This window comes from Salvelinus fontinalis, chromosome 33, assembly GCF_029448725.1.
Source record: "Salvelinus fontinalis isolate EN_2023a chromosome 33, ASM2944872v1, whole genome shotgun sequence".
NCBI lineage: Eukaryota > Metazoa > Chordata > Actinopteri > Salmoniformes > Salmonidae > Salvelinus > Salvelinus fontinalis.
Genome location: NC_074697.1, coordinates 49785000 through 49800453, shown reverse-complemented (window position 1 = coordinate 49800453; position 15454 = coordinate 49785000). Strand labels below are relative to the sequence as shown.

General features: G+C 39.7%; 1 protein-coding gene across 2 annotated transcripts in view; it reads right to left on the bottom strand.

Annotated features, from left to right (window-relative positions):
• LOC129832482 (fibroblast growth factor 12-like) overlaps nucleotides 1-15454 on the bottom strand; it is a 111054-nt gene that overhangs the window by 78576 nt on the left and 17024 nt on the right. Inside the window, exon 1 of one of the 2 annotated variants that reach the window (XM_055896587.1) lies at nucleotides 6548-6794. The exons of the other annotated variant lie outside the window; for it this stretch is intronic. Coding sequence (XP_055752562.1) covers nucleotides 6548-6689 — 142 coding nt within the window. The 5' untranslated portion in view covers nucleotides 6690-6794. Of the gene's footprint in view, nucleotides 1-6547; nucleotides 6795-15454 lie in introns of those variants that run through there. 2 annotated transcript variants of the gene reach the window in all.

The window sequence follows — 15454 nt, the reverse complement described above, 5'->3', positions numbered from 1 at the left end:
TCCTCAGACGAGGACGAAAGTCGTTACACTCACTTGTTCTTTGAATGTAAATGTGTCAGAATTTTGGGAAAACCTTGCAAAGTACTTATTTACCATTATGAACACTGCCTATATTTTAAACATAAAATATATAATATGTTACTATTGCAATGATAACAAAATCACTAAAATTATTGTAAAAAAATGTATTCTTGTTGCAAAATACTTTATACACAAACAAAGATTCCAAAATTCTATACCAAAATTACCAATTTTTCTGATTGAATTTAATGATCTTATTAAAACATTAACCCTAGTGAATAACAACAAGAATAACATATTCATGAATCATTATAATAAGATCTTTTCAGAGTGAATATAATTGCACTTAAATTGTTTCTTTTTTGTATTTTATTTTTATTGATATTTTTTGTAGGTTTGAGTATTGTTAATACCTGTGTTTGGTTTGCTAGACATGTTTGATGTAGCAATGTAAGTTGATTTTTGTATTATGATTTTTTTTTTTTATTAAAATTTAAAAAATAAAAATAAAACATAATCCCTTCATAAAGTCAGGGTATGAGTTGAGAAATGTCTATTTTCCTCAAAAGTACATAATGTCACAATTCCAAAACTATACAATAAAACACATCCCAGGTTAATTATTTCACATCTTGGGAAAATGTGTGGGGGGGAAAAGGATGGGAGGTCGACGCTCTCTTATGTACTTGCGTGCACGTACAGTCAACGCAACTAAACACCAAACACACAGCTCTCTTCATAGGGTACTACATTACCTTCATTCCTACTGCAGAGTCATTTTATGATTTCATAATATTGAAAAGTATGAAATCCATGCTTGTTTGCTAAATATGATACAGAACAAATCGTGTTAATTACGTTTTGCTAACAGTTTCATTGTGGTCCTATTGTAAACATTGTGCAACCTCTCTCTGTGCCACACAGAATACCCTCCTCACTTATTTCATGACTGCATGATGACAACCTGAACATGTATTTTGTTTCATCATAGCACTAGAAAATAGCCATCAATATTTCCATAGTTTTGTCTCTTTATCTATGCCCATAGATTCCTCCATTCACAACCACATCATACAGGCACACACTAGATTTACAGGGTGATGAAATCTCTGACTTGAGTGTTGAAATGAGATAGAAAAAGGACCTATACTGCCGCTACTGCTACTGCCTGCTATAAATACATCACAGTCTTCATGGTCAAGGCCCGTTGATACACACACACACACAGGGAGAATAGGCAACGAACAATCAGCTCTCTCACAGACACATTAGGCAGACAAGACAGAAGTGAATGACAAATTGTCATCGCACCCGACGCTTTTCACACCACTGTAGCACCCTCCGGTTCTTTATCTCTGCCTCTCACATGTGCCTAATCATCTTGTATGCCTCATTAATGTGGATTTCATATATGGCTCATCGTTTTTGCCCCCCGTTATAGACCCAACACATAGGCCTACCAGTGAACAGATGGGCAGACTATTGCCACTCACCGAATATTCTCATGAAAAGTATGAGAAATACAAATGTTGTGTGTGTGTGTGTGTGTGTGTATGTGCATGCGTGTGTATTAGGGGCACGTATGTTTGTCCTATTGGTGGTGTTAACAAACAGATATTTCTGAGGTGAGACATTGTGGGCAGAGAGTTGTCAGATATGAGAGGTGATCGGAGCTCCTAATAATTCATGTATTTTTATACAGTGCTGAGTACTTGTGTACTTTCTATTGCTGGGATTGAGAGGGGGATGAAGAGGTTTGATTGGCAGATGGCAAGTTTGGACAAGTTGGAACTGGGTCAGTGTCACAGATACTTTAGAGAGCATCATCATCATCATATTACTGCTTACCCTTATCATACCACTTACTCTTATCAGCCTACTGGCTTACTTTCCCTGATATTTGTAAATTAAAACAGAAACAGTTTCATCCCCCACGTAGACAAACACAAATTCCTTGCCAACCACACTCCTACCCCTGCAATCTACGCCAGGAGCAATGGATAGTAAAGAGTGAGCCATCCCACTAAGACCAAGCTACTACTGTACTCTTCATCATCACTACCATCATCACAATTACCATTATAGTCATTCACATCATCCCTCTTCTCCTCTCCCACATAATCATCCTCATCATCATCATCATCATCATCATCATGATTCACCATCATCTATCACGAAAACTAACCAGGCAATTTTATAGACTTTTTTATTTTATCTTTACACTAACCAGGCCTTCTATTCAAAACCCTAAAACGTTAAACTACTTTTCCCCATGGAAACCTCAACTTGTACTGGTGAGTGACAACTATATTATGGCCTCTTAATGTTACAGCTGTTACCATGTGCATAGGCATTATTACTGACTGGGTTCGAACCCGGGTCTGTGCGGCACAAGACTGTGTCAGCCTGTTGAGCTAAAGCTTAGGCATTTGCTCTAGGTTGGAGCTAACGCAAGTTTTCAGGACTCAGACGAAGTTACTTGAATTTTTATTTAACCTTTATTTAACCAGGAAGGGCTCATTGAGATTTGAAATCTCTTTTTCAAGAGTGTCCTGGCCAAGATAAGCAGCACCAAGTCATTACACAATTACAGACAGACAACATGAAAAACTACAGGTAATCTAGTAAAAGAAAAACATAGAAGTCACAAGAGTATAACAACATCGTAACACAGCAAATTAAAAACATTGACAGGTCAGGGAATCAGCACCAAAATCCTTCATCAACGATTTAAAAACACCAATCGGGACAAGTTCTTCCAGTTTAAAAGTATTTTGTAAGGAGTTCCAAGCCAATGGCGCTGAGTACATAAAAGCCCTTTTACCAAATTCAGTTCGGACATTTGGAACAGTTAGCAGGATAAAGTCCTGCGAACGAAGAGAGTACCCACCACATGTCTGAACAATAAAAAAGCCCAAATTAAATGGTAGTAAACCCAAAATGGCTTTGGAAATAAAAGTACACCAGTGACTGAGCCTACGATTGACTAGAAGGCCAGCCAACCCTTGTATAAAAAGTGCAGTGGTGCGTAAGGGGCGGCAGGGTAGCCTAGTGGTTAGAGCGTTGGACTAGTAACCGAAAGGTTTCAAGTTCAAATCCCCGAGCTGACAAGGTACAAATCTGTCGTTCTGCCCCTGAACAGGCAGTTAACCCACTGTTCCTAGGCTGTCATTGAAAAATAAGAATTTGTTCTTAACTGACTTGCCTAGTTAAATATATAAAAAAAAGGTACATTTGTAAGCTTCTCTGGATAAGAGCGTCTGCTAAATGACTTAAATGTAAATGTAAGGGTTTTGCAGTTTAAAATAAGTCTCAATGAACAGATACGTAAGTGGTTCAGCTATGAAATCAGCTGCCACTTTTAAAAGGCAGGGATCAAGAAGATCAGGAGCTGCAGGCTTTCTCTGATCTAAGGATTTCAGTGCTTTATGTACCTCCTGCACTGAGAATGGCAAAAAGCTTAACATTTGACCTGCCCTCACTGGTTCATCCACACAGGGTTGTACAGAGACAGAGGACACTGGTTCATCCACACGGGGTTGTACAGAGACAGAGGATACTGAATCAAACAGCCTACCAGATAATACAAAGAGCTTATTGAAACAATTCAGCATTTCAGTTTTGTCATATACAGCAACAGAGTCCTTCAATACACATGACGGTAATTCATTAACAATACTCTTACCATACAGACTTAATAGCCTTCCAAAACTTTCTAGGGTCATTCAGGTTATCAGTGGTAACAGACATAAAATATTCAGACTTGGCCTTCCTGAGAAGAAAATAACACTTGTTTTGTAGCTGCCTAAAAAGAAGCCAATCAGCATCAGAACATGATTTCCTTGCTTTAGCCCAGGCTCGATTACATTTGTGAATAATATAAGACAGCTCAGAAGAAAACCATGGATTATCCCTCCCTTTAACTCTGAACCTGCAGAATGGGGCGTGTTTGTTTACTATTTGGGGAAAAAACATCATGAAAGAATTTCCAGGCAGTTTCCACATCAGGGATAAGCTCAATTTTGCACCAATCAAAATAAAACAAATCATAAAAGAAAGCTTGCTCATTAAAACTCGCAAAATGTATCTTACGAATAAAGCGTGGGTTTGTCTTAGGAACCTTAGTATTTCCAACAGCAACAACAGCACTTAAATCATTACAAAAAACACCAACCTCAGAATATTTATGGATGTCAATATCAAATCAATCAGGGTAGATTTCTCTGGACATTTGAGATTTGGGCGGGTGGGTGAGTAAATCAACTGGATAAGATTCATAGAATTACAAAACATTTTCAAATCATCAGACACCGGCTTTAACCGACACCAATCAAGATCATTTCACTGTAAAGAAGTTTAGACATAAGGTGCATCAGAGAAGAAATTGCATCACTGAGAGCATAGGGGGGTCTATAACAGCCAATCACAGTTATAGAGAGACCCTTTAAAACCTCAAGATTCAAACCTCAAGATTCAAAGCAAGAAATACCAACTGTTTACAAATAGAGTCAGACTTTGCCACACTTACAAGAACTTTGCCACACTTATCCCCCCCTCCCCTTTCTTAACTCGATCATTGCAATGCACATTGTAACTATTTATACAAATATCCTTATCAAGAACAGACTTGCTGAGCCAGGTTTCAGAAAAAACAATTACATCAGCATCAGTTGATTTAGCCCAAAAGTCCTAACCCCATCAATTTGACAACATGCTGCATACATTTAAATGAAAAATTACCAAAACCAGATCTAGATTTAAAATCAGAGGGAGTTTGGAGAAATTGCATATCAGGGCCAGGGTTAGGTTGCACGTTACCTGATATCAACAACAGAAGAATAACTAGGCACCTCTGTTTAATAACCTTGCACGGCTTCTCTTTTTTAAGAGACCTACTGCAAGCCAAGTCTACAAGTGAGTTTCCAGACGATACAAAAGAAAAACAGGCCTTATTCCTAAAATAAAATCCCAACTTCAGCTTCAATTTTTTTGTAAGTTGTTGAATATGCAATTTAAAAGAGAGGCCGTCGTCAATTCAAATTCCAAGATATTTATATGAGGTTACAGTCTCAATCTCATTTCCCTGACAGGTAGTAATAGGTGAAAGGTTCGGAGGTCTATTTTTTGCTTTAGAAAACACTATTAGTTTAGTTTTGTCAGTATTGATGATAAGATCAATAAAAAGTGAGACACAGTGCTGTTTTTTGTCAATGGCTTCAGTGATATCATTTAAAACCTTCATGGCTGCTTTAATTGTGCTATGCTTCTTCCTGAAGCCCGATTGGCACATTGATAAAATAGAGTTAGTATATTTTTAAATCATCAGACACCGACTTTAACCAACAGTCATTTAAAAACGATTAAACTTTGGTAGTGACACAAGTTTGTACTGTTCACATCATGCCACAAATGCATCGGCACTTGGACGAGTGGACCGAGTGAAAAAGAGCGAGTTCCCGCAGACAAAATGTCTAACGGACGGGAGAGCACATTGTCAGGTGTACTCACCCAGCGGCAATGTTTGTTTTCTCCTGAGTTCAGTAAAGTCAGTGCACAAAGCAATATCATGAAAATTGTCATTTTCTCTGAGAGATGTAAGAAATAGAGGCCGAGGGAAAGTAAGGGGAGAGAGGGACTGTGTGTATCTATGAGTCTGTATGTGAGTGTGTGCAAGTGTAAATAGATTGGGTGTGGGAGGTCGATTGAGAGAACGGGTTGCGGATTGTTTAGCTGCCTCTGACAGCCAGGAGGAGAGCAAAGAGGAGCAGCTTGGACGAGACACTCCTCAGAGGGAAAGCTAAGGATAGAACCCAAGCCAGCCATAGAGAGGGTTACTTGGGTAAACTTCAAGTAAAGAAGTGCAAATAGCAAAAAAGATTTTTATCCGAGTTGAGGGAGACGCGCGATCTTTACACCAGCAAAACTAAACAGTTTGCACTACACAACAAGGAAATTGTAGATTTGCTCCACCATAAATTAATGGGTTATTTGTCGGTTAAAATCTACTAGTGACAGACAAATGACTTGACATGCTGCCATCTTGGATTGCCATCTTGGATATCGACCATCGCACTGCAATGTTACTCCTCATGTGATTGTGCACTGAACCACCTCCACTGAACCAATTCCACAAGACTGCCTCAGCCTGTTGGTTTAAATCCTGGTCATCTAGGTAGGAGCTAATGCAAGTTTTCAGGTCTCAGGCAAAGTTACTCCTCACATGAGCGTGCACTGAAGTAACTTCGTTACTACAGCTAGCTTACTGAACACTATCGCCAACTACTCAGTCTGAGCCTATGCGGATGGCTTGGAGCCGGTGTCAAGCTCATTCCACCAAGGGCCGAGTGTCTGAGGGTTTTCGCTCCACCCTTGTACTTGATTAATGAATTAAGATCATTCATTAGTAAGGAACTTCCCTCACCTGGTTGTCTAGGTCTTAATTGAAAGGGAAAAACCAAAACCTGCCGACACTCGGCCCTTCATGGAATGAGTTTGAAACCCCTGGCTTGGAGTAGAAAGAACTCACCCTGCTCATCGCTGTCCGGTTTTGCTGTTCCTTCCTCCTCCTCTTCCTCCTCTCCCTTACTGTCTTTGGACAGCAACCGTCGAAACAGGCTACCAAGCGAACGAGTCATTTCTGGCTCCTCAACTCTCTCTGAGACGTCCATAAAAACACAGTTCGTACCCCTTAATCTGCTATCTCCCGCCTTTGCCCCTGCTTACACAACCCCTCTGCACCTGTATAAGTCAGTTGTCCATGTCACTTGTAAAGGGTTAGGTTAGCTGACCAGTCCTAGTGTGTCTGTCTGGCCATATTTAGCCCTGGCTGCCGCGACACTAAAACTCTAACTCCCTAAACCCCCACCTCACCACCACCACTCTCTCCAGGCTCCTGTAGCACACACACGCTTGCGTCCATACACGCCTTGGCTTTACGAGAAGGTTATCTAACACTGCAATGAGACACTGGAGTCAACCGCGACAGCTGCACACCTCCCTGTCCAGTGTGTGCAACGCCATGCGTCAAACACAATTAGGAGTTATTCAAACGGTTTAACTATGTGTATATGTGATCCCTTGACCCCGAGAAGCCACGCTATTGAAATGGATAGGGTCTATTCTGAGAGTGTAAATGGGCGTCACTGCATGGTGGGAACTATGTATATCTGTGTTGACGTGGAGAAAGTGCTGGTAGAGGAAATTCCCAGTGAGCAATGACAGAGGCAAGACATCAGAGACACTGGGGACATATTAAAGAGAGTATGTCTTCGTTAGGTAACCAGGGTGTGGGTGGGTAAATATGGAAGTCAGTGTATTTTTGAACACTGTTTTTTGCTATGAGTGATCTTCAAGTACGTTTGTGTGGGTGGATGTGGTGGTGGTGGGTGGGTGGGTGGGTGGGGGGGGGGGTTAGTTCAGTTACAAAACCATCATGCATCTGCAGAATGAGACAATTCTAAAGACTAAGATGGCACATTTTTGGCAAATATTCTCATTACATAAATGCGTCCGGATTAAATTCAGGGAATTTTAGGAAATGTTACTTTAGAAAAAAACAAAGTTATTTGAATTACAACACAACATATGTTGCTGTAGTTTGTCCATAAATCATAAAATTGGTACACTAGTTGAAGTTTACATTAAACTATAACATTTATTACGTACAAACACAGTGTCTGTGGACATGTGTCTCATTAACGTAACACTTTTTCAAGTTCCTGTAAAAACTCCAATCAGTTTTTAAATAAAGTGTTATTCACCGATGATGCCTCATATAGAGGAGTAGTCCTTAGATGAGCACATGCTAAGTAAATGTATTTGCTTATATGCCTTCACCGGGAGGTTCTTATTCTCAGACACCCCCTATACCCCACTTGGCCTTCTTGTTACTGAAACAGCTAAAAATCTCAAATTGGGAGAGAAAAAAACATTACCTTACCAACATGGAAGCATGAAGCATGTGCTTCAGTGATGTTGTCAATTGTTTGATGACTCATAATAATCTGTATCCTATTGTTTACAGATTGAGCTAAGGGCCCTCTCATTACCGAAACACACATTTCTCATTATCACATCATTTTTAGGTGTGTTTCGGGTAACGAGAACCTTAATTTCGATAATGATAATAAGCTAATTCTAATGTCTAGTCAATGGGTGTGCTGTTCTGGTAACTTTATTTATTTACTAGCACCACTCCTTAACCCTACTGTATATATTATTGGTAAAACAAGTAGGGTTTGTCAAGAAATGTGGGTTGTGTGAACCCCATTTAATGTTCTTTAAGCCAAAATTGGAAGTGTTGTCTTTCAGCAAAGAGCAACCCCACCATTTAAAAAATTATATCCCCCATTTTGACATGTGTACCTGGGTTCACACTTAACTATGCTGTTGTTTGATATTCCAAGACCGTTGTTGGTTCCTTATCGCACATATTTAAGGGGTGGCAGGTATCCTAGTGGTTAGAGCGTCGGACTTGTAACCGAAAGGTTGTGAGATCGAATCCTCGAGCTGACAAGGTAAAAATATGTTGTTCTGCCCCTGAAAAAGGCAGTTAACCCACTGTTCTTAGGCCATCATTGAAAATAAGAATTTGTTCTTATCTGACTTGCCTAGTTAAATAAAGGTCAAATAAATAATATCCTGAATGCAAAGTGTTATATTTGGGGCTCCCGAGTGGCGCAGCTGTCTAAGGCACTGCATCTCAGTGCAGTTCCTGGCTGTACCACATCCAGCTGTGATTGGGAGTCCCATAGGGCGGCGCACAACTGGCCCAGCGTCGTCCGGGTTTGGCCGGGGTAGGCCGTCATTGTAAATAAGAATTTGTTCTTAACTGACTTGCCTAGTTAAATAAAAGTTACATTGTCATCGGCAAGGACTAGGGAGTTCTGTAGGATAAAAGGAAACAGAATAGCGCAAAGCACAGGCAAAATCCTAGACAAAAGCCTGGTCCAGCACTGGAAGAAAAATTCCCATTTCAGCAGAACAATAACCTAAAACACAAGGCCAAATATACACTGGAGTTCCTTACCAAGACAACATTGAAGTTTTGACTTCAATCAGCATTGAAAATCCATGGCAAGACTTGAAAATGATGTCAAGCAATGATCAACAAGAGCTTGAAGAATTGAAAAAAGAATAATGTGCAAATATTGTACAATCCAGGTGTGTAAAGCTTGTAGAGTGTTACCCAGAAAGACTCACAGCTGTAATCGCTGCCAAAGGTGATTCTAACATGTATTGACTCAGGGACAGATGGCTCGATCATCACAAAAACCACTGATATTGCCAACTACTTAAATTATTTTTTCATTGGCAAGATTAGCATACTTAGGCTTGACATCAACAAACGCTGACACTACACATTCAAGTATATCTGACCAAATTTTGAAAGACAAGAATTGCCATTTTTCATTCCGTAAAGTGAGTGTGGAAAAAGTGAAAAATTATTGTTGTCTATCAACAACGACAAGCTCTGACAACTTGTATGGAAAATTACTGAGGATAATAGCAGACGAAATTGATACTCATATTTACCATGCCTTCAATTTAAGCCTACTAGAGAGGATGTGCCCTCAGGCCTGGAGGGAAGCTAAAGTCATTCCGCTATCCAGAATAGTAAAGGCCCCTTTACTGGTGCAAATAGTTGACCAATCAGCCTGTTACCAACCTTGAGTAAACTTTTGAAAAAAAATGTGTTTGACTAGATACAGTGCTATTTTACAGTAAACAAATTGACAGACTTTCAGCATGCTTATAGGTAAAGACTTTCAACAAGCACAGCACTTACACACATTACTATTGATTGGCTGAGATAAATTGATGATCAAAAGATTGTAGGAGCTGTTTTGTTAGACTTCAGTGCAGCTTTTGACATTATCGAAAAATGTGTTATGGCTTTACACCCCCTGCAATATTGTGGATAAAGAGTCACCTGTCTAACAGAACACAGAGGGTGTTCTTTAATGGAAGCCTCTTGAGAACATAATCCAGGTAGAATCATGAATTCCCCAGGGCAGCCCCTTACTTTTTTCAATCTTTACTAATGACATGCCACTGACCTTGAGTAAAGCCAGTGTGTCTATGTATGCGGATGACTCAACACTATACACATCAGCTACTACAGCGAGTGAAATCACTGCAACACTTAACAAAGAGCTGCAGTTAGTTTCAGAATGGGTGACAAGGAATAAGTTAGTTCTAAATATTTCAAAAACTAAAATCATTCACTAAACCCTAAACCTCAACTAAATCTAGTAATAAATCATGTGTAAATTGAGCAACTTGAGGTGACTAAACTGCTTGGAGTAACCCTGGATTTTAAAACGTCATGGTCAAAACATATTGATACATCAGTAGCTAAGATGGAGAGAACTCAGTCCATAATAAAGCACTGCTCTGCCTTTTTAACAACACCATCAACAGGGCAGGTCATACAGGCTCTAGTTTTATCGTACCTGGACTACTACTCATTCGTGTGGGCAGGTGCCATAAAGAGGGACCTCGAAAAATTGTATGATTGGCTCAGAACAGGGCAGCACTGCTGGCCCTTAAATGTACATGGAGAGTTAGCATTAACTTCACTAGGGTAGGGGGCAGCATTGGAAATTTTGGATGAAAAGCGTGCCCAAATTAAACTGCCTGCTACTCAGCCATAAAAGCTAGAATATGCAGATAATTAGTAGATTTGGATAGAGAACAATCTGATGTTTCTAAAACTGTTTGAATGATGTCTGTGAGTATAACAGAAGTCATATGGCAGGCAAAAACCTGAGAATAAATCCAACCAGGAAGTGGGAAATCTGAGGTTTGTAGTTTTTCAACTCTTTGCCTATCGAATACACAGTGTCTATGGGGTCATATTGCACTTCCTAAGGCTTCCACTAGATGTCAACAGTCTTCAGAACCTTGTTTGAGGCTTCTACTGTGAAGTGGGGGCAAATGAGAGGGGAATGAGTCAGAGGTCTGCCAGAGAGCCACGAGCTGGCCACACGCGTTCACGTGATATTTAGCTTGCGTTCCATTGCAATTCTACAGACAAAGGAATTCTCCGGTTGGAAAATTTTTGAAGATTTATGTAAAATAAATCCTAAAGATTGATTCTATACATCGTTTGACATGTTTCTACGGACTGTAACGGACCTTTTTGACTTTTCATCTGCACCTAGTGATCGCGCCTCCTGAATTTTGATTACTGGGCTAAACGCGCGAACAAAAAGGAGGTATTTGGACATAAATGATGGACATTATCAAACAAAACAAACATTTATTGTGGAACTGGGATTCCTGGGAGTACATTCTGATGAAGATCATCAAAGGTAAGTGAATATTTATAATGCTATTTCTGACTGCTGTTGACTACACAGCATGGCGGATATCTGTTTGGGTTGTGTTGGTCTCTGAGCGCTGTACTCAGATTATTGCATTATTATTATTATTTGCTTTTTCCGTAAAGTTTTTTTGAAATCTGACACAGCGGTTGCATTAAGGAGAAGTGGATCTAAACTTCCATGCATAACAGTTGTATCTTTTAGCAATGTCTATTATGAGTATTTCTGTAAATTGATGTGGCTCTCTGCAAAATCACCGGATGTTTTAGAACTACTGAACATAACGCGCCAATATAAACTCAGATTTTTGGATATAAATATGAACTTTACCGAACAAAACATACATGTATTGTTTAACATGAAGTCCTATGAGTGTAATCTGATGAAGATCATCAAAGGTTAGTGATTCATTTCATCTCTATTTCTGCTTTTTGTGACTCCTCTCTTTGGCTGGAAAAAAATGGCTGTGTTTTTCTGTGACTTGGCTCTGACCTAACATGATCGTTTGGTGTACTTTCGTAGTAAAGCCTTTTTGAAATCGGACACTGTGGCTGGATTTACAACAAGTGTATCTTTAAAATGGTGTAAAATACTTGTATGTTTGAGGAATTTTAATTATGGGATTTCTGTTGTTTTGAATTTGGCGCCCTGCAGTTTCACTGGCTGTTGACGAGGTGGGACGCTATCGTCCCACATACCCTAGTGAGGTTAATAATATGCATGTAAATGTCTCAAAGCGGAGGAGAGATTGACTTCATCACTACTTGTTTTTGTAAGAAGTGTTGACATGCTGAATGCACCGGTGTCTGTTTTAAACTACTAGCACACAGCTCGGACACCTATGCATACCCCACAAGACATGCCACCCAAGGTCTCTTCACAATCCCCAAGTCAAGAGCAGACTATGGGAGGGTCACAGTACTACATATAGCCATGGCTACATGGAACTCTATTCCACATCAGGTAACTGGTGCAAGTAGTAGAATCACATTTTAAAAGCAGATACAAATACACCTTTATGGAACAGCAGAGACTGTGAAGAGACACATACACAGGCACTCATACACATGATAAGACAAAAACACTACACACACGTACACATGCTGTTGTATTGTAAATATGTGATAGTGGAGTAGTGGCCTGAAGGAATACACTAAATGTATTGGGTAAAGAGTTATGAAATGTCATGTAATATTTTAAATTGTATATAACTGCTTTAACGATGCTGGACTCCAGGAAGAGCTGATGTGTGGATCCTTAATAAATACAAATACAAATACCTGAGGCTGCCGTTTGATCCAGATGATGCATGGAAAAATCTGCAAGATGCATATTGTCAATGTCCTTGTTCAGCTATGTCTCCGAGAAACATAGAATATTACAGTTCTTCAGATCCCGTTGATAGGATAGTCTCAAGCGGAATTTGTCCAGTTTGTTTTCGTATTGAATGTACGTTCACCAATAGAATGGAGGGCAGAGGCGTTTGATTTGCTCGCCAACATAGTCTCGTCAGAATACCGGCTCTTTTGCCTCTTGCGCCGCTGATTCCTCTTTCGACTCCCGGTGATTAGGGTCTGGTCCAGAGTAAGCAGAACGTCCAGAGCTGCCGACTTGTTGAAGTAGAATGGTCATCCAAATTTAGGTTAGTGATCGTTGTTCTGATGTCTAGAATCTGTTTTAGGTCATAGGAAAGTATGGCAGATTCATTATGTACAAAAAAAGTCAGGAGCCTGTAAAACGTCAGGAGCCTGTAAAACGGCTGCTATCCACTGCAGTGCCAAACTTTATAGATAGATTACTGACAGATTACTATAATGATATCTATAATCATAATTTGTCACCAGGAGTTGATTGTATAATACACTACAATGTCCCAACAATGAATCATAGGTCAAGTGTAAATATTTATTTGCGTGTTTGTCATTGTCCAAAAGTCCTACTAACACTTCCAGGTGAAAATTATATTGAGGCAAAAACAACGTTTAAAAAAACGAAAAACAGGAGTAGAGGATTTGTGTCATAGATTTGTCAAGTAAACAACCTCACCCTATAGTCCTTTAAAGGGGCAATCAGCAGTTGCAATTTTTTTCTTGAAGAATATAACTTGTAAATACCTCATGAGCTTAGGTCAACTGTCGTACCCCATCATAAACCACAATATTAACTTGTTTACTCAAATGCTTGTAAAAAAAAAAGTTAATGTAGCCTCAAAACATGGTTCAAACTATAATTTGAATATCATGATGGCCGGTCAGCGCTTGCATCCACAGCTCTGTCAATGAATTTGAGTGGTTACAATTCTCCAGCACTATCCCTCAACTATTAACAAAAACAGGGGCGGGGAGTACACTTTGTTGATGTTTCAAATGCTGATTGCTGCTTTAAGATTTCCATTGGTAAAATGAAGAGACAAGTCACTACAGGAAAGAGTTTAGGCGAGGGATGGAGGGGGAAAAGCACATTGCTAACACACAGGTACAGTATAAAGTGCATTCAGAAAGTATTCAGACCCCTTGACTTTTTCCACATTTTGTTACGTTACAGCCGTATTCTAAAATGGATGAAATTAATTGTTTTCCTCATCAATCTACACACAATACCCCATAATGACAAAAGCGAAAACAGGTTTTTATATATATTTTTTTAAATAACTTATTTACGTAAGTATTCAGACCCTTTGCTATGAGACTCGAAATTGACCTCATGTGTATCCTGTTTCCATTGATCATCCTTGAGATGTTTCTACAACTTGATTGGAGTCCACCTGTGGTAAATTCAATTGATTGGACATGATTTGGAAAGGCACACACCTGTCTATATAAGGACACACAGTTGACAATGCATGTCAGAGCAAAAACCAAGCCATGCGGGCGAAGAAATTGTCATAGTGCTCCGAGACAGGATTGTGATGTCGTGTAAAATTACATAATTAGTCATGCTATCCCATATTTTACTGCTTAAAGAATAGTCTCTTGTTATATGCTAGTGTTTTTCTAACCTGATACAAACTTGTCTTTGTGTGACTTAGTCATAAGACTAGGCTTACAGCTAAGAGCCGTTAGGGTGCGACCACCAGCATGTGACATCCCGTGGGTTTACTATCTACAGGAAGTCACATGTGTGGAAACTTGCAGAAAGGAGCACATTATAGTGTTTGCTGTTGTGAAGCTAGACAGTTGAGCCCTCGGGCTATCAACCTCGTGCTATCTTAAATTTGCACAGACAACTAATTGCCTTTTACACACTCTCTGCTGACTGCCACATATACAAAAAGGATGTATTTTCCTATAACAGCAGACACCCGACCATGTTTGTTAAGCTTTCAACTCTGAACCATTCTTGGTGATGGTTGATTGCTTCATTGTTGCAAATCTTATAAAATTGTTCTCGGAAAGAATCTGCAGTCTCTCTTCCGTATGATTAGAATTTCTATAACAGTGTCGAGGCACAGAGAAATCTCTGAGTCTGAGGCTGAGTCACTGCCACAGTCATACTCTGGACCTAGTTTTGTCCCATGGAATAAATGTTGTAGATCTTAATGTTTTTCCACATAATCCTGGACTATCGGACCACCATTTTATTACGTTTGCAATCGCAACAAATAATCTGCTCAGACCCCAACCAAGGAGCATCAAAAGTCGTGCTATAAATTCTCAGACAACACAAAAAATCCTTGATGCCCTTCCAGACTCCTTCTGCCTACCCAAGGACGTCAGAGGACAAAAATCAGTTAACCACTTAACTGAGGAACTCAATTTAACCTTGCGCAATACCCTAGATGCAGTTGCACCCCTAAAAACGAAAAACATTTGTCATAAGAAACTAGCTCCCTGGTATACAGAAAATACCCGAGCTTTGAAGCAAGCTTCCAGGAAATTGAAACGGAAATGGCGCCACACCAAACTGGAAGTCTTCCGACTAGCTTGGAAAGACAGTACCGTGCAGTACCGAAGAGCCCTCACTGCTGCTCGATCATCCTACTTTTCCAACTTAATCGAGGAAAATAAGAACAATCCAAAATGTATTTTTGATACTGTTGCAAAGCTAACTAAAAAGCAGCATTCCCCAAGAGAGGATGGCTTTCACTTCAGCAGTAATAAATTCAT